This window comes from Ambystoma mexicanum, chromosome 11 (genome assembly GCF_040938575.1).
Source record: "Ambystoma mexicanum isolate Mex_15411 chromosome 11, UKY_AmexF1_1, whole genome shotgun sequence".
In the NCBI taxonomy this organism is placed as follows: domain Eukaryota; kingdom Metazoa; phylum Chordata; class Amphibia; order Caudata; family Ambystomatidae; genus Ambystoma; species Ambystoma mexicanum.
In genome coordinates, this window is record NC_090934.1 from 987,601,958 (window position 1) to 987,622,656 (window position 20,699).

The 20,699-nt window shown below is 44.9% G+C and overlaps 1 protein-coding gene across 1 annotated transcript in view; it reads right to left on the reverse strand.

The window, feature by feature from the left end:
- Window positions 1-20,699, reverse strand: part of LOC138505094 (uncharacterized) — a 717,078-nt gene that overhangs the window by 105,743 nt on the left and 590,636 nt on the right. The window contains exons 51-53 of the mRNA XM_069625408.1: window positions 9,618-9,755; window positions 5,778-5,982; window positions 3,340-3,518 (exon numbers count right to left, since the gene is read on the reverse strand). Coding sequence (XP_069481509.1) covers window positions 3,340-3,518; window positions 5,778-5,982; window positions 9,618-9,755 — 522 coding nt within the window. The remainder of the gene's footprint in view (window positions 1-3,339; window positions 3,519-5,777; window positions 5,983-9,617; window positions 9,756-20,699) is intronic.

Consider the following 20,699-nt stretch of genomic DNA (forward strand, 5'->3'; position numbering starts at 1 on the left):
AAGAACTGTTGCTGAACTGCAACCAGAGCAGTGCACTGGGGTGGGGGAGATTGGAGAAAGACATGTCTTATTGGTCATAACAGGGGCAGGCAGGCCACAATGAGGGAGCCTTGCCCAGGGTAGGAATGTTACTGGGTTGGGGGCAAAGTTGAAAGATGTTAATTTTCAGTTTTTCTTTACAGCAACGTGACGTGCTGTTTTCAGGAAACCTGGCTGATGAGTCCCCCTGACATGATACATTTCATTAAACAAAGATAAAGGCCCTGGGGATGGTTACTTGGGTATCAAGTAAGGTGCCAGGGGTTTCCTCTGAGGTCCCTGTTGATTCCCCCCACATCCTATATGAACAAATCGAGGGGTCCTGTGTTGATATTTTAAATGTTTAGAATACTGCGATAGATCATATAGGAGACTGTGTCCTTGAGGCTTTTGGCTATGTTAGTGAATAACTGACGTGAAAGCGAGAACCGCACTCCTATCTTAATTGTCTTGGTTGATTTTAATACTAGATTTTTGCAGTCTGTTGCTGAAGTTTTTTATCTATCCAGCGAGGATTCCCCTTCGGCGATAGCAGAGGCACTTTCCCCAGCATCTCACACCAGAGCTAGTGAAGCAGGTTGGTGCTTGCTAAAACGGTAGAGATCATTCTGTGCACCCTCTGATTGGTCTCTTTTCTGGAGACTCACCAGCCAGATGGACTTTTTGCATTCAACATTTAGCTTGAAGTCCAATCTGATTGATGTTATCATAGTTGCAATGGAGTTATGGTCAGAGTTGGTGATTTGAGGTCAGTCCTTAGGTGGAGAGTGACCATGACCCCTTGACTGGGATAATCTCCTTTTTGGTCTGTATGGAAATATTAAAAAGGTCTAAAGAACGGTGAGTAAAATATGTTGTTTAATTGTAGAATGGTGAGGTGGGTGAGGATGAGGATGGACCCGGAAGCAGCTATCCAAAGTCTGGTGAGTGCCTCATAAAATAAAATATTACAGATCCTGGAACCTGACTCACATGTTGTTATAGAAAAGTTTGAGCGTTTGGTTGGGGGTTAGACTACAACTGATTTTGTAACTAATAAACTAGGTGGCAGAAAGAAAATTAAGCCTTTTCACGTGGTTTTATGTAAATGCTGGATAGCTGAAAGGGTCTTTCCTAGAAAGAACAGAAAGTCCAGGGGTTTAATTGCAGATGGCGTCCTAATGTTCGAGAAGGTAACACAAGCTACAGGGAATCAACTTGAATACATGGATGGTTTGTATTAGAGTATGCTGTGAACTTCTTAACAATGATAATCACCATGACTGTAAAGCTTTCTTGCCATATGTGGCTTAGGAGGTTACAGCATATCAGACTGCACAATCAGTGTTGGGGCATAGCACGTCAATTTGTCCTTGTTGTAATAATTTCAGGAAAGGATCCAGGTAGGCAGATGAGTACCAAGGAGGGTAGTCCAGGTGTCCCTCATATTACCTCAGAAGTACTTATAGGTGCTATAAGAGAGCAAATAACTAGGCCCCTAATCCCTGATTCAAGTCCAGCAGATCCCTTAGAGTTTGAAGAAGGAATCTTGGACCCAATTCCAAGTAGGGTTATGAATGTGGGACTTGATTTACTGATTGCCCTGAATTCCTGGGAAGCCTCTGAAATCATACTGATTTTCAAGAAAGGTGCCAGGGATTCTCTGGCTAATTACTGCACCATATATTCATTATTCATCACTGGCTCGTAAATCAAGCAAGCTCTAGAATAATGATCAAAGATTAACGTAGAATAGTTTTGGACTGCCCTTGTGAGTGGGACCACACAGATATGCAAATTAATATTTCTCCTTTGTAAAGGGTGCAGTGAGCTAAAACGTGGTTGTAAACCCTCCTGAGTGGGAGAAATTCCATAGAACAGGGCATTTGACCCATGCTTCTTCTCAGTAGAGGGGCTTTCACACCTTGTTTAATTTGTCAAGCTTGGGGTTTCACCCTAAGTAGCCCACGGTAATCCAGACATGGATCCCTGCTCACTGTGCCTTAGAGAGGCTCAGCTTTACCTCAGTGATGAGGCCCGACTAGGCGGAAACACGTGTCTGGGGTTGCTGATGGTACTCTTGTTCAGAGTAGAATTGCCTAGCATTTTGGTTCTGGACTGCCGTTGTGGGTGGGACCAGACTGATATGCAAATGTTTTTTTCTCCTTTGTAAAGGATGCATTGAGCTAAAATGTGGTTGTAGACCCTCATGAGTGGGAGAAATTCCATATAACAGGGTATTTGACCCATGTTGGCTATAAGTAGAGGAGCTCCACACCCTTGTTTAATTTGTAAATCTTGGGGTTTCACACTAAGTAACCCAGGGTAAGCCAGACATGGACTTCTTGCTCATTGTGCCTTAGAGAGGTTCAGCTTCACCCCACTGATGAGGCCCGGCTAGGCCGAAACAAGTGTATGGGGCTGCTGATGGTACTCTTGTTCAGAGTAGAATTGCCTAGCATTTCGGTGCTGTACTGCCCTTGTGGGTGGGACCAGACTAATATGCAAATTGATATTTCTCCTTTTTAAAGGGTGCAGTGAGCTACAACGTGGTTGTAGACCCTCCTGAGTGGGAGCAATTCCATAGGACAGGGTATTTGACCCATGTTCGTTCTCAGTAGAGGGGCTCCCACACCTTTGTTTAATGTAGAATAAGATGCACATATCTGAGAGGTCTGCATTAAAGGGAGTGACAGAACGAATGAAGGTATGTTATCTGATACAGCAGCCCTCTGTAACCTTTGGCTCTCTAAGATGTTTTGAACTACAATTTCCATGGGTCCTTGCTCGTACAGTCAATCATGAAGGAACATGGGAGTCACAGTCCAAAATAAATGGGGAGCTGCAGGTTGCAGACCTCTGAGCTAGAGGAAACATGCAAAATAGAGATGAGCAGGGATCCAAGAACCGGGTCACGTGGCAACCACTAGCGAAAGGGAAAAGCAGGATGTGAATGCTTTGCTTAAGACTCAGAGATATTAGGCCGAATAGGATGGTTGATTGTAAAAGATGGTAAGCCTGTAGGCCTTGTAACCATATCCTTAAGCCTCCTTAATCCGTAACCAAATTCTTAAGCTTGCACAACTTGTGATCTGCATAACTCGCAACCAAATTCTCAAGTTTGTATAACCTGTAACCATATTCTTAAACCGGCATAAATTGTAACCAAAATTCTCAAGCTTGCATAATTTAGGATCTGCATAACCTGTAACCATATTCTTAAGCTTGCAATACTTGTAACCATATTCATAAGTCACGCACCCAGATGCCTGGGGGTTAGGTGCGCAATACAAATGTAATAATAAATAAATGATACTGCACCTGTGTTGTCGACAGGGGAGACAGTGTTGGTGTTAGATGGCAGAACTGTTGAGACAGTGGTGGTGTTAGATGGCAGAACTGTTGAGTTGAAAGAAGAAAACGACACGAAGGAAACAATTCCATTGATGACGCCAGACGGGCTGGTGAATACAATGTGTGTGAAGCCGCCAACAGAGACCCTGCAGAGCAGTTCAATAGTCGTAGGTTATTCTGACTCAGAAGAGGAAACACGTCACATTGGCCTCCTATATCTCAATAAAAGCATTCAAGAGAAACGGTATGCAGTCTACCACATGCCCCTCAGTGCACATAAAACTCTCCTCTGACAGTGACGCAGACTGGCGGTGAAGCAGAGCGTCAAAGAAGATTACAAACACTGCGCACACACAGTTGTGCAAGTGTCTAAACAAATAGGTTTTTATACAGGCACTCGTGTATATAGTTGTGTGTACATTTACACAGTTGTGGGGCCCGCATCACATGTTTGAAGAGTAACATTACTATGATTGCAACAATAGAAATGTGTGTGCAGTGCCACCATTTTGCACAAAGTAAGCAAGTGTATGTGTGTATACAGTAACACATCTGTGCGTGTATTCCATCAACACTGTTTTGCATACAGTGATAAAACAGGTAAAGCAGTACAGTCAGCGTCTATCTTGTTCTAGAACACGTGGGTGTCCATTATCACAGTGAGCGCGCGCAAGCGCTACCCTGTGTTTAGCTGTGACAGTCCATTCAAGACTGAGCTCTCAGCCCTCTTGAAAACAGGCAGAAAAGCTGCCTCTACGCCGCTAACATTCCCTCCACTATGGCAGCAGCAGGGCACACACATAGGCGTGGGTCAAGCCTTTTTCTAAACGTCATGCCACAAGCAGTTGCAAGGTCCTCAGAACACTTTATAGTGAGACACAGGAATACGACCGCTTAGCCTTGGAATCACCGTGAGAAAAGAGGGCAGGCTGTCTAGAAATTCCCCAAGGATTAATACAGGTACGATGATTACATCTGGGCACCAATCTGGGCAAGCAGTATGAATGTGGCAGTTCATGTGGACTGAATGTTTAACACTTAGAGTTTAGAGGTTGGTATGGCTTTCACAACCCTGGCAGGGGGCAGAGATGGCCGTTAATGGCCCGCCAGCCCGAGCTAAGCTAGGCCCAAGGGACGCGAGAGCCTCAGCTCGGGCTGTGGGCCGTTATTAGCCACGTCCACATCCCTGCAGGGGTCGTGAAAGCCATTCGCACCCTGGGATTATCCGGGGTGATCTCCAGCGGGGAAAAAAAGACAAAAAAGGTGCCTGCTGCCATATGGAAAAGGGGCTTAGTCCCTTTTCCATTTCTCTGTCAGTAGCCGGGATCGGGAGGAGAGCAAGGACCGGAGCACAAAGCTCTGGCCCGCGGCAGATAAGCGGGGAGGGAGGGGCTGGAAAGAGGAAGGGTTTGGTTTGGGGTGGGTGCGAGGTGGGGAGGCAACAGGGAGGCGCTCTCTGTTGCCTCCCCAAATGAAATAGAAAAATAAATGTCGCCACTCGGGGAAGGGCCTTGGGTGGCTGGAAGCAGTGGGATGCGAATGTCTATTCTCACCTGCTGTTCCAGCCCCCTGATTGGCTAATGGCCCTTCCCAGGGTGTGAATATAGTTATATCTAAATCGATCTAGAGCATTATTCCTTAATGTGCATCAACAATACCGTCGGTGGTAACTGGCAAACACACACATGTGATTAGGCGGCAGAGGGTAGGACATAAGAGGGTCACATGTCAGTCCCCAAAATATAAATATCCGGGCAGCTGTATTTTCACCACTGGCGATAATTAGCCTTGCAGTTTTTTCCCCGATCGTTATTGTATATCTGTTGGAAAAACATAAAAAAAAGTGTTCCATGTTTTTTTAACAGCAGTTGTATGTACCCTTGTCAGTAATGTCACACCAATGGTGGTAATGTGTGATGGTATGCAGTGGAGGATGGTTGTGGGGGTGAACGCTCACAGTGAAAACATGCATGGCAACCGATGCAACGGGCATTTGTATGTTTACATTATGTTTCTGAATGTAATTCATTGTATGTATGGTTTCAAATGGTTAATTTGCTGTATTAACTAACTGAAGTCTGTGTCCAATTTCACAGGAATGATCAGGAGCAGGGGTGTTACACAGATATGTGTATTGCACCCACGTCTGTGTAGGTGCCACAATTTTGCATTCAGAAATAAGTGTGGCAGAAACACAAATGAATGCACAGTAATATAGGTTAGTGAACAACAGAACTGTGTCTACAAAAACACAGCAGTGTATACCAGTAGAGTGTGTAGAGTAAGACAACTCCAATACTTTAGGACAATTATGTGTGATGTGACAATACACAAGAAAAAGCAGTTCATTTTAATTACCTGCCTCTAAATATTATGAAAATATCAAATAAAAAAGAAGGACTTACGTGACTGGCGTCAATGGGTCGAGTGGTCCATTCAGATAACCACGAGATGTGCTTCCATCTCCAACCACAATCTCTTGCCCAGTTGACCGGGTTGAGCGTTTTCTTGTCTGTACTATTTCTTTGATCGTAGAAACATATGTGGTTGTTAAATTTTTTTTGGAGTCGTCATAGGTTTTTCCAAGGTAGTCTTTCAAAGATAGTGGTGCTGTAATGAAACCAGTCACGCAGGAGGTTAACTTCGACGCGAGCCTTGCATTAAATAACCGTTAAAGACTGCCAAAGCCCTGATATGAAAACATTAATGGAAAATGAAATTCCTATCAAATGCCCATTTAAATTATTGCACAGAATGTCATGTTCAACATCAACTCTAATAACTGCCTTCATTAAGGCATACTGCAGGGACGTCATTTGGGGGTCGCCAGTGAGTCACAACTGCTACCCCTGTGGTCTCCTTGCTACCCCTAAAAAATGTTTTTTTTTAAAAAAAATACTTTTTAGAATTTCTTTTTTTTTTTAATGTAAGCTCCTGGGCTGACTGTGGCCAGTGCCATGTGGCTCTTTGTTTCTGGAGTGGCTGGCATTCTTGCCCAGGCCTCTTAAAAAACAGAGGGGTTGCACTAGTGTAACACTTTGAGTAGTGACCCTAAATAAGAAAGAATAGGAATAACAAATAATTTGTCTTTCTGGAATTCTATAAAATTATTGCTAGGCTCATTACAGGTTTATTTCAGGCACACTTCAGGGGCTGAGTCCCTGATTTAGTCTGTTCCTAAACACCTCAACTCAGCCTTTCATCCTTCTGAGGTCGCTATATGAGTACCAACACATGTTGGATGATATTGTATGTATATTTCTTCTATATAAAGCGCTTAAGCCTAATTGCTTTATAATAACACATCATTATAATTTGGCCTTGGATGTCTTCTTGCATTATTAACGATACATATGGTGATCCATTCTTGTATGAAATGTATATCAGATTATAGTGATATCATCACCATGTTTTTTGTTGTGTACGTAGGAACAATGCTATGTGATGCCCCTTCCTGTTTTATCAAGGGCCGAAAGGTTGTGTTCCTTCGCTTCAGGGTTGGGTCAAGTTACATCACTTCCTGTGATGTCACCAGCGGTCAGGGGTCATGTGATGTCACTTCCGCTACCCCTGCCGTTTTGGTGAAATGACGTCCCTGGCATACTGTCAGATAAAGCAAAGAACTCTCCTACGACCAAAGTGTAATTGTGTCACTGTGCTGTATGGACTCCATGTTCCTTCCTAGTAATGCTTTAGCAGTAAGAGTAGCGCAGAAGGGGCTGTCATACTTTTCACGCCAGAATGCTGCGCATAAAACCAACCTCAATCGCTCATTACTCGAGGCTGCTGTAAAAGGCAGAGTGATGGGAACGCTGTGGTCAGATCGTGCCACTGAAACAGGACAGGAGTTGCTACAGCACCAAGAATCCTTGCATTCGCAGAGAAGACTCTCCTGCTGGGAAGTGCCTCTGAAAGTGCCCCTCCAGCAGCCTGGTAGCTTCCCGGATTATTGTGGGCCTAGGATCATCCCTTCCGATTATAATTGCATTAATCTTTTAAGGGCTGGCCAACTTGGCTTTATCCAAGCTTGAACGTTCGGTAGAGATTTTGAGATGTTATTATCGCGGGGGATTCAGTATTGTATGGTTTCTTATTGAAAGGTTAGTGTTATTTGTGTACATCAAGACTTTCTCCACCAATGCTTACATGAGGTCTGAAAGTTTAAAAGAAAATGGATGGGTGAGGCACCTAGTGGGAAACTACAGGGGATATCAGTGGTTAACCCTGTGGGGGGTGGTTGGCTGCATTTGGGTGAACAGTAGAGGCACAGACTGTTGTGTAAGATGGTCAAGGAGCAAATTCTGATTTACTGTATTAAAGGCCAACAAGATCAACATTTTATGGAGTTTCAAGACTGATATATTCTGCTTTTAAGCTATGTAACAACAGGGCTTATAATACTCAAGAATTCAATGTATCACCTCAGAGGGATAACAGGGGATATTGGACCTTCTGGGCTTCACGCCTGTGACTGCTGGTCATAGACATATCATTGAAGTGAGCAATGACCTCCTTAAACTGTCTTACACATGCATCAGGCTGTTGTGCTATTTCATAGGACTAAACGTTTCAGAATGCCCATACATCTGTGGCAAATCAACAAATCATGATTGATAACAAAAGCTATAGTTTGACGGATATGAATTAACATGGCCAGGACGGCTTGAAGTACCCCATCTAGTGGACTTTAGGATGTGTCATAAACCAATCAGCGTTTCACCACTTTAGGCATGCTCACAGATTTACTTCCCAGTCAAATGGCAGATATAATGCCCACCACACTTCCTGGCTTTCTTTTCAGCCTTAGGGATGCAGAGTGCCCACCAAGCTACTTTTAACAGTCTCAGGGATATGGCACCCACCCCGTTTCTTGCACAAAGGATATATTGCCCACCTCATTCTGCTCAATTTTCAGCTATTTAATGTCTTGCCCACACTGCTTCCAGGAATATATTGTATAGGACACACTGTTCGCAGGAGTAAGAGCCAGACTCACTCTGAACCCATATATATAGCTCCCAGCTCACTCTAGCCTTGCATGATGGCCAACGACTTCAGAGACGTAGTGTCGAGCATGCTCTGTAATGGCACAGTGCTCTTCAGGAATATACCATGCAGCATGCTCTGCAACTGCGACTGTGCACTTAGGGATATACCATGCAGCATGCTCTACAACTGCGACTGTGCACTAAGGGATATACCATGCCGCATGCTCTGCAACCGCGACTGTGCACTAAGGGATATACCATGCCGCATGCTCTGCAACCGCGACTGTGCACTTAGGGATATACCATGCAGCATGCTCTGCAACCGCGACTGTGCACTAAGGGATATACCATGCCGCATGCTCTGCAACCGCGACTGTGCACTTAGGGATATACCATGCAGCATGCTCTGCAACCGCGACTGTGCACTAAGGGATAGAACGAACAGCATGTTCGGCCACCAGCACTATGCCCTCAGAGATACAGTGTTGTGCTTGCCCTGCCAGCCCGCACTGTGCCACCAGTGATATATGGTTAGCATGCTTATTAACAGTCAAATATTCTAAGGTAGCATGCTTATTAAAAGTCAAATATTCTAAGGTAGCATGCAATATTAACAGTCAAATACTGCAAAATAATACAGTTGTCCTAGCATTTTTGATTCATTTTGTAGTCATGTAGCAGGAATATTAATCCTCTTATTTAACAGTTTTATAATGCTGAGTGGACGATTTTCCAGTGTTGCTTTTTGATTGAATAAGTAAGCATCTGTCGATTCGATTTTGGGATTGTGACAGACGTTTAACGAAACGAGACGGGATGACGTAACAACGGCGCTCCATAAAACAGGACTTAGGAAGAACCAAACAAGGACCCTACAAAGGGCACTCATCCACATCCTGGGAGATAAAGCATCCCACTTAATACTGAACAGAGAAGCAACGATTACTGCTTATGCAACAAATCGCAAAATCAAATCGACAGATGAGTGGCGTCACTGTGTAGCTAATAGTTTCGACTTGGGTTACTGCACAATTTGCAACACAGCTTATCAAAAAGCTCTCCTTTCACACTTCTCAAAAAGTGTATCACAAAAAAGGAACAGACCTGTGCCACATTATAATTGTTCCCCTGCGTATTTTATGCCCCAGTCCGTTATGCAGGGTGATAATGTCACCTAATTAAATAATTCCCTTCACTTGAAGGCAGGACTTGGAGCCATGCTATAAATGAAATGCAGATAAATGGGTTATACTGTACCTGGTGAACGTAGGGTGACGAGTACGGCATAAGCCACAATGGGTCCATTTGTGTCAGGAAAGTCACTGAATTTCACCAGCAGCTCACCAGGTCTTGGTGACGTAATTGAAAACCCAGGATTGCCTGGAGGTTGTGGGTCTGTGGAGGCAAACGATTTAACAAAGATGTTTAACAAAGGAAAAAACTTTGCATGGATACAGAAACCGAAACACACTGGAATCCACACTACCCACAGGCAAACCCATACCGTCTCTAGACACCCGGTAAATCATTGCCGTGACACCCAGAGACTCAAGTATGGCATCGCTTTGCTCTCCATAGCCACAGCTTGGTATTGAACAACCTGGAAATTGAGTCCATGGCCATCAATTGTAAGCTAAATGAACTTTTGAAGTGATCACCTGCCGCCTTGGCTCAGGAAACATCCTTTAGCGTGCCACAATGGCCATGCAATGGTTGCGCATTGAGGAACACTCACACTAACACTCAGGAAGTATCCGAAGAAGCAGAAGATTCTGCCGCATCTTTCCACCTAAGGACTGCTCAAGGCATTCAGAGCGGCGTACATGCTTTACAGGGATCCTCCATGATGGCAAGAGTAGGTCTCGTCAATGTGCAGCCAACTCCTCACCTAAGCTGCTCTAGACAGTGCATGGGATCCTACACCATTCAGGCTGCTAAGTGAGATTTCCAGTTCTCGAGGGACTACTCCCGCACCCTTTCCTCACTAGCCAAGTACAATATGCACATCAGTGACTCCCTACATGTAATAGCATGCAAATGATTTCAGTGGCGGGCGAACTGCGAGGGAGAGAGGGGGCAGGCCACGGCTTTTCACAAATTGTTGAATAACATACAAAATAATCTTTGTATTCTTTGGGAATTCCTGGAGGAATATCTTACTAGATTTGTCAATTGGAATAAAGATAATAAGCAAAAAGGGTACACATTAAAAGCAGGTTTTCCTGAAGCATGCTATTGATCACAAACGTTATTTGGGGCCTATAACCAAATCATGTTTCTATATAGCAAGTCAGCTTAGACTTCTCCCACTTCTAAGCGCTTTGATAATAGCCGTCACAAAATGCAAAGGTATTCAGTTTAGAATCCTCGGATCAACAAGTGGCCAAGTCTCCATTGCTGGACGGGTTACAGAAAGAACCCCTGGCACATTTGTATTTAACTCAGTTCCCTTTTTTCACTTAGCAAGTTTAGGAAGCAAGCAGAGCCTTCCCCAGACAGCCTTTGGAGGACTCTCCACTCAGGAAAGGTTTTGAAAAATGTGGTCAAATGGTACATTTTTTTTTTTTTATTTATATTTGTATATATTCAAAAGAATTTTACAAAAGAAGAGCTGTAGAAATAGGTTTCGCGGTAACTAACCAGGGTGGGACCCTGTAACAGTTATCATTTTCATCGTGTGCTCCAATATTTTTACAGTTGCCAAGAGCCAAGTAATTCGGTCTCCACTGATCAGTCTGTTCCACCAGGTGACCTCGTCCCACCCTCTTTCGTCCCCGATTAGATGGTTCAAGTAGGCCCCTCTAAGGATCTGATTTTTCGGGCATGTTAGAAGCAAGTGCCTGATGGATTCGGTATTGTTCTCGCATAAGCGACAAGCGCTCGTGTCGGATAAACCTCGGATCTTTCGAATTTCATTTGTGGCCACCAAGTTCAATGGTACATTTATTAGGATGATCGTGCCAACATATCCATGAGCTTTTAAAAGAACATATCCATGACCTTTTAGAGGAACACCACCTTGATTTCATGGCAGTGACTGAAACTTGGCTGCACAGCGCAGCAGGACCGACCATCCCCCTCCCTCACCATGCCTCCTAACTATTCTATCCATAGATCCGACAGAATAGACAAAACAGGTGGTGGCGTCGCCCTCATCAGCAAAACCTCTCCTGCCTTGAGGGAGATACCTATCCGCACGCAACTAGGCTATGAATTACTTCTGTTTAAGCGTCCTATCAATCCGCACACCACCATCAACATCCTCCTTGTCTACGGTCAACCCAATCACCAGAACTGCCCAGAACTGGACATCCACCCTCCTCCTCTCCCCTTTCATCAAATCAGCCTCAGGGTTCTAACCTTAGGGGACTGTAACTTAGGTTTCAATGATGCAGCAGACATTAGAGCCAACAACCTCTCTAAATCACTAATTAAATTGAATTTCACCCAACGTATCCACTCCCCAGTCCACTCTAAAGGACGCACCCTGAACTGGATCTTAACATTGAATACCTCAGTCTCTATTCCATCTATCACACCTGTGCCCTTGTCCGACCACTCTCTCAGAGTTCTGTGTGTCCCAATCCCAAAAGTCATGCAACCAGCAAGACACTTCCGCCGACTCTCTCCCGCAACACGAGTAGACTCACTGAAGCCTGCTTAGTCCCTACACTGGTTAAAAACGTCTCTAAACACATAGCCACACCAGATGACTCGCAAGCCCACGCTTCACTGATCCTTACTGCCCTTTCATGCACCATTAACCAACATGTCCCTCTTAAACCTATTAACCCTAAACCAGGTCGAAGAGCAAACTGTTGGTTCACTGATGAACTCACCACCCTCCGCCGTCAGAAACATGACCTGCAGCACACTTGGAGGAAAGCCCCTACTCATTCCAAACATGAGGCCTTCCACCTGGCGTCCAAAACCTTCAAAAATACACATATAACGACTAAGGCCAATTCCTTCAACTCAAGGATTACTGAAGCTAGCTCAACTTCCAAAGAGCTATTCACCACCCTCAAAGAACTGTAAAACCCCTTGCCTACCCTCTCTTGTCTATAATTGGTAAAGCTTGGTGCCCCACCATCCGTGCAGACCTTTCTAACAAAATCGACAAACTACAGGACAAAATTCTCTCTAAGAAACAACTCCTATCTAAACCTCCTGCCCCCACACCACCCTCCTGGGCACCCTGCTCCCCCCCAATTCCAATTCTCCACTGTTTCTACAGACGACATTGCTACCACAATCAAACATCTCAAACCATCCAATTGCAAAACTGCGCACATTATCAAGCCCTGCACAGCCACTTTAGCACCGGCCATAGAAAATGTTGTTAATGCTCCCTTCACCTCTAATAACGTCCCAAATTGCCTTAAAGCAGCACAGGTCTCACCCCTCATCGAGAAGCCCTCCTTTGAACCTACCCTCCCCACCAACTACCGACCCATCACCACAGTCCCCTTCCTCCTCAATATCCTAGACAGTGTTCCCTATTCCCAAATCCAAAACTACCTAGAACAGTACCTTCCCTTAGGCTCAAGACAATCTGGATTCAGACACAAACACAGCACTAAAACAGCACTTGTGGATTCCAAAATCCAACTCGATAACATCTGTGACTCAGGCAACATGGCCATCTTTCTCCTCCTAGATCTTTCAGCAGCGTTCGACCCCGTAGACCACAACGTCCTCTGCTAACACCGCCTGAAAAACATGCACTTCTCTCATCAGGCGACCCGCTGTATCATATCATTCCTAAGTGAGCGTACTTCCAGGTTCTTTATAGGTGAACACACTGCTGATCCCATCCCTGTTCCATGTGGCTTCCCCCAAGGCTCCTGCATCTTCCCAGCACTTTAAAAACCTACATCAAAGCACCCTTTGACCACCTCCACTTCCTGGGTATCCCTTACACATACTTTGCTGACAACACGCAAGTTCTTCTGCCGATTTCAGGGAATTATGCTCAAGATGTCGAAATGATAAACCAGACATACAGTGTCATTCAGAACTGGATGGCCTTTCACATCCTCTGTCTCAATGATGAGAAAACAGAGCTTCTCATTGTGGGCTCCTCTCACCACTTAAGCACCCTGTGCCCATAATACTCCTCCTTCCCTATCAATGGAACCACCATCCAGGTCTCCAAGTATGTGAAGACTCTGGCCCTCATTACAAGTTTGCCGTTCCGGAAACATCGGTGCCGGTAAGCTTACCGGCACCATTGTTTCCGGACTGGCAAATTACGAGTCTGCGGGCAGGTTGCCTTCCCGCCTGCCAGGTCTGGCCTGGCGAGCTGACCGGCACCCACCCGCAGACGTACACTGTAACACCGGCTCCGTCATTGACGGTGCCGGTGTTACAGTGGTCCCCATTCCCATAGAATCCTATGAGACTCCATGGGAATGGGGAACAACACAGTTACCAGTGCCTGACTTACCGGCAGCCGGGGTTGTAAAACCCTGGTGTTACCGGCAAGCCAGGCGCCGGTAACTGTTAACGGGTCCGGCGGCAGCCTGCTGGATTTAACGGCACCGCTACCGCCGGACTCGTAATGAGGGCTTCTGTATCTATCTTGACGCTGAAATCAACATGCCCCACCACGTCAACATGCTGTTGTCCTCCACAGCCTGCACTGCCAAGCTCATCACCTTGAGTAGGAAATGTATTTCCCCTCCAAACTGTCTCACTCTTGCACAAGCTATTATTGGCAGTAAGCTTGATGACTGCAATGTGCTATTTACTGGCACTTCCTCCAAGAACCTGGCAAAGCTACAACTCTTACAAAATAAGGCCCTAAGGGCGGCACTGGGCTTACATCTCTCCGACCACATCTAAGAAGCAAGAGGGGAGGTGCACTGACTGCCGATAAAAGCACAAATCGAATTTAAAATACTAGCCATCGCCGAGCGATGCTTGCACCAGAATGCCCTGCTCTACCTACCTCAACCCCTGTATTACTGCTAAACCATTGACTCGATGCCTCCACGCTTCATCCAGCTGTGCCCTGCTCACTCCCAGATTCAATTGCAAGTGAGCAGGTGACGCCAGCTTCTGTGTCACTGCTCCCACCCATTGGAACACTCTCCCCGACCACATTAGAAATGAGCCATCATACCAGGCCTTCAAAAAACTCTTTCAAATCTTGTTATTTAACAAATAAGTATAACTTGTATATAACTTGGATTTGTACTCAGTGTCAATATTTCCCACTTCACTGATTCTGTACAAGCGCTGTGACACCTCTGGGTCTGGCCGCTAAATAAATGTAATAAATAAATAAATAAATATCGGATATATAAAGCTGTAGGTGTCACAAGCAACTGTCAATGGGAACTAATACCCTATCACAATACCCCTGCACCCACAAACCCTCACACCTACCCCCTCATCCTACCCTTTCTTTATACCTAAAGCCAATCCACCATCTATCTGTGAAGCGGTAAAAAAGGTAAACATTTGCGGCAAAAATGTAATTTGACCAGAAACGTCAGTGGAATGAAATGGCCAATATGTCCAGGAGCATTATTTCTTTATAGAAGAAAATTACATAGGTGTCTATTAGTAAATTGAGTACCCAAAAGAAAACACTGGATGCAGAGGGTCAACCATTTGTGCCACAAGAGAGCCAGTGGTATCGTATACATGTGCCCCAATGAAAAATAGAATCATTGACAATTCTAGGCTTGAAGACCAGTTTTTAATACTATGCCAGGACATGATGCTCGGTTCCAAGTAAAGCTTATTGACATATATGTGCCAAAAACACTGTCTGAACTGGTACTGCTACGTGCCAGGGTTCTGCCATTATGTGCAAGGGTGCATCAAAGAGCTGTATGCATTTTTTGAATCACAACTCTCCATTGCATTCAACAATTATGCAAAACTGTTCCTGGGTACAGCTAAAAATGTTCATGAAATTTGTTCTGGCTGGCCTGGGGTACTTCATGAGACAATGGGATAATTTTACGGTTTCAATCCAGTTTGCAGTTCCTTCAGAAAAACATAGACTTCTCCCCACTCTACAGCACATGTCAGTGGCCCACAGGTGAGATCCCTCTCTTCAAGCCTCCCCAGTCCTAACTTCATGTCTCCGGCAAAAGGCAGGTGCCCTCGCTACCACCAAACATGCACCATGTGCCCTAGACTTTGGGAACTTGTAACCTTTTTCAAGGGCTACAAGCAGGGGCCTAGGAGACCCATACAATCTGGGGGGGAAAGGGGACACCTTGGGGACTTTGTTTTTTTAATTTATTTGTTGTGCTTTAGTCAAAGAACTCGACTTTTCACAAAATTAAAACAGCAGTATGTATTAAATTAAATATATCATCACTTTATAAATCAAGAGAAAAGAAGGAAAGAAAACCGAAGAAAATTAAGAAAAAGATAAGCAGTTCAGATTATAAAATCCTCCCAGCGATGAACCTTTAGAGAGATCTTTTATAATACTCTCACCTGCGCTTTAAGTGCAGATGCTTTATGGAGTTTCGCCAACCCATCCTATCCTCTTCCACTTGAACCCTCAATGATGGAACATGAGTGTGCCCCCTTACAGCAGTCTATGGGCAGCAAACATACCTCGGCATCAGGGTATTCACTGGATTTACATGGATAGCGGAACAAGCACTGTTTTTAATCTCGAGGCTCTGCTTTATTTTTTTCTGGGTCACCCAGATGGCTTATGGTGGCCTCTATTAAAACTTGTCTACAACTCATTATTCAGCTGGTGCTGGGTACCAAAAATGCAGTTGCATTTCTATTTTAAAACCAGCGTTGGTTTGAGCTTTAATGTAGGCATGGAAAAGGCCCTTACCAAGCACCGCTATAGTGGTATTAGTACCCACTGATGATAGCAGCTGCAAAATGGTGCAAGTACCTGAACATTTAATAGCAGTGCCTGGCAAATGCCAATACGTATAGACAAGCAAACACTTGCCATTGCTGGTTTTTAGCAGGACTTCAGTGAAGGAAATGCATAGTGCTAATAGAGTGATTGATTGATTTTTGATTGATTTTTTATTTGTATAGCGCCTATGAACAATGTGCTTCAAAGCGCTTCAAGGGGGGGAGGGAGCATGGGAGAAATTCAGTTACAATCCTTCTGGTCCTTGAAACAATTAAGAATGTGAAGAATAACTATCATAATCAGCCTGACGACATTTCAGATAGTGCAAGTGCAATGAACAATTAAGGAGAAAAGGAGTGGATGAAGGCATCCCTGGATAAGACATTTGTATTACACCAGTAGTATGTTCCCAGCTCCAATTAAGTTATTAACTACACAGGGCTTTGTAGTAAACATCCCTAAGTCAGTGGCTTTATCTAAACCAGAACTGGAACTTTACGTGCCCTTTATAGATCATTCTAGTGTTTTTTTAAAGGAATAGGTTATGGCGTAAAATGAGTCTGCGGCCCACGTGGCATCTATCCACCAAAAACCCATGAAAGTCACAAGGCAAAATGCCACACACCCTGGCACCAGCTCCCACTACAGGACAGGTCAGAGGTGAAGATACACCTCATTTAAGGTTAGTACTGACTTCAGACCTAGACTGCAGGTGGGATTGAGCGAAAAGGGAGTTGATGCAGGAACAGCCTGCTGTGACTGTCTCTTCCTGGAGAGGAACCAGACAGCAGCGCAGATGACACTGGGGCAGTGGGAGAGCGCCAAGCCCGAGCTCCCACGTTCCCTCTAATAAATCCTCCCCATGCCGGCCTGCACCTGGGAGAGGGGGGACACTTTGTGTATTATCAGGCCCAATCAATGTGCAGACAGATATGGTGTAGTATATATATATCTGTAATTATTTCAACAAATGACTTCTACTCGTCCGCGTGCAGGCCTCGTGAGCGTTAGAAGAAGATGCATTTGTGACTGCACCCTTTATCTGGGAACATGACGCGAGACACCATTCTTCCTTGTACAAATCTCGCCTCTGTACCCTTCTCTACTCCACATTCTCGTCTGCTGTACACCCTTTTCTCCCAAGTCCCCTCCCTGCACCCCACACCAGGTCACTCCTCTGACACACTGCCCTGTGCACTTTCTCACTTGTCTGTACTTCTCTCTCATTCGCAAAACCCGAAGCACCTCCTATGCCATTTCTGCCCTACACCACTCTACCTGTGTTCTGGTCTTTCCTGCACCTCTCTCTCCCCTGCACACCCTGGTCACCCTGTGCTGCAAACCATCCCTATCTTTCATCTACACTCTGTTCTTGTTCCCATCTCTCCCCTCTCTTGCTCCTCTCTTTTTCTGTCCTCTGCACCCTTTCTACCCTTTTTCACTTTGCAGTCCCACACTCTACTGCACCCTAGTCCCTCGCTTCCCATTCGCCCATGGCCAACACCCCACAACTCTCATCTACACTTACTCAGAACTTTCTCCTCAGTCTTCAGAGCACCCTCGATATCCCGGATTACATTTCACAGGTTTTCTCTTGCACGCCTTGCATGACCAACCACTCCATATAGCTTCTCAGAAAAAGCTGAAACAGGCATGCCAGATCCATGACCTTAAAAGGGCCCACTGATACCTGCACGCATTAACTCTTAAGAAATAGTCAGGAGCAAGGATATTTGGAAAGGGGGACAGACACAGAAGTCACTAAATTCACGTACTGCCAAGGCTCTACCCCCAAAATCTGATCGCACTGCGACCACTCAAGTATGTTGACAGAAACAGCCAGGCTGAATAAAACAGGGTGAAGCTTAGCCAAGACCTACAGAATATTAGCGCTTGATTTCTTTTAAGAGATGCGCAGGATAGGCACCAACAAATGGTTTATTTTGGGCAGGGACAGAGTTCAGGTCTGTGTTGGTAATAGTTTGCTTTATGGAATATAATAACACTTTGGTCATAGCGCTTCATGCTAGATGCTTTCAGCTTCTAGGCAATGTAATAACATGTGTTATTACCCTCATTTGAACAACACTGAATTTATGAAAGGTTAAGTGGACCCTGCTGCTGGGTTTGAACTAGCGAAATGCAGGTAGCCCTCATGTCAGAGACCAAGCTTGAGGTGTCGTACCATCCAAACTTCAAGTAGGTGTGAGTTGGTGGGAAGATGTGGAGGGGTGTGCCTTAAGTGAAGCCTACTGATATTAGATTATACATCAAGTGTTTTCCCTTGCCTACCTTAGACATTACTAAGGAAAAGAGGACACATCCCACGTAGCGGCCCTCCTTGAGATTGGCTCAGCCTCATTTTACTTTATATGGTTTATGAGGATTTCGTATACAATGTCAGGCTGATATCTCAGGCAGTGTCTGCACTTTGCAAGCCAGGCCTGGGGTACAGAGACATCTGGGAGAAAATTCAGTCTTCGCCAGATTGTGTGATCCTGAGCGAATCGTATCATCCCCCACTGTGCATTATTTCCTATATATGTTTACTTGGGATCACCTAGAAGTAACTCAATTGGCAGTGTACACTATAACTAAATGCCTCAATCGTAAATGTTCTAACAGAGTGTCTTGTTGCTCCATGTATGCTAAGCATGTTGAGTGAGTGTGCAGAAGGACAAAGTGTCACAGCAATAGATGTCACCTCCAGCTGGGGTTTCTCATTTTGGGAAGCAGTTATAGGTACATAGAATTTGTAATTTCTTTTGCAGAGAAACGTATCAGGTGCAGTCAGCATGATCGAACTCTAAGAAAATAAACTAGAAACAATCTCAAAGTAACCTGGCGGTTTAGGGGCACTAGTATAGTGTAAGCAGCAAAAATAATCATCACGCCCTTCTCCTTAAAAAGGCTATACATAATATATTAAATGGTGTTGTGGCATTTGTATAGAAACTGCATGTACATGTCAATCTATACCAGCTCCTAATGTGCACCCTTGATCCTCTGCTGTATGGGTGAATGGCCTCCGTATTTTTTTGTGCGGCCTTGCAAGCCAGTGTTGGCCAATTCTTGGAGCTTAAATGTGACCCCTGGCTGCCCATCAGTAAGGAACGAACAAAGAGCTGTTCCGAAATGTGATGTTCCTCTTTGGAAGGGGCTTTGGCACACTTTAATGAATTGAAAAACATGAGGGCGGCACTGGCATGGCCTCAGGTTTTTTAATTCATGAAAGTGTGCCACTGCCAATGTCAGATATACAGTTTATAAACATGTGCGGAACGTTGCAAACTGATCAGGGAATCCTGGCCTCTTAATGTTTCATTAAAACATTAAGAATCCAGGATTCCCTGATGAGTTTTGCAATGCAGCGCACGGGTTTAGAAACTGTATAACTGACATTGGCACATTGAATTCACCCCAAATAAATCCACTGCCAACATCAGACATGCAGTTTATAAACACTTGCGGCACGTTCCAAACTGATCAGGGAATCCTGGCCTCTTAATGTTTCATCGAAACATTAAGAGGCCAGGATTTCCTGATCAGTTTTGCAATGCGCTGCGCGTGTTTAGAAACTATATCTGACATTGGCACAGCCACACATTCCCTCCAATAAATCCTCCCCATGCCGCCCTGCAACTCGGAGGGGGGCGGGGGCACTTGACTGACTTACCTTACGGTAGCTGCTGCCTGCTCAGCCTGTTCTCACTCTGTCTCTCTCGATAACACACACGCTGTCATGAGCACAGAGTCACTGCAGCACGCGTCGCTGCCTGGCTTCTCCTTTGTTCTGAAGAACGAAGGCTGAGGCTGGGCAGCAGTGCACTGCGCAGGCAGGGCACGTGCAGTTTGTTTGTTCCCCTGCCTGGGCATGTTCATTATGCGCAGGCGCGGGGCAGCAGCAGAAGTTGCAGACAGTCAGTCTACTGTAAGCTTGCAAAAGTAAAAGTAGACTCTACTTTAACTTTTGCAAGCTTACATGCAGTAGCGTAACACTACCTTTGGGGGCCCCCATGCAAGCCATCAACAAATCATGGGTCATGCCACACTCTGGGCTGGCCTAGATTACCACGCTTGTGCAATACACACAAGCGTGCTGCTTCAAGGGTACGCTGCACACTGTGCTTGGAGCAGCATACATACGTGTGTGTTTTAATGCATTAAACAGCACACTTTCTGAGACAAATTGGCTAAAAAGCCAGAGCATTTGCAATTGTTTTGTAGGGTAACACCAGTCCAAAAATCTAATACATGCATGTCACCAACAGTGCACCGGAACATTAATGCTTTCATTAATGTAATGCTTTGCTATTAAAAATGCCATGCCACAATGAAAACATGTCCAACTGGCTGTACAATGCAGACCAGGCTAGACATGTAAAAACCTATTACAGTAAAGCATGGCAGGGAACATTTAAACATACCTAGACTGGTTGCACCAAAATGGCAGTCAAAGCAATAACACTGATTATGGTTATTCT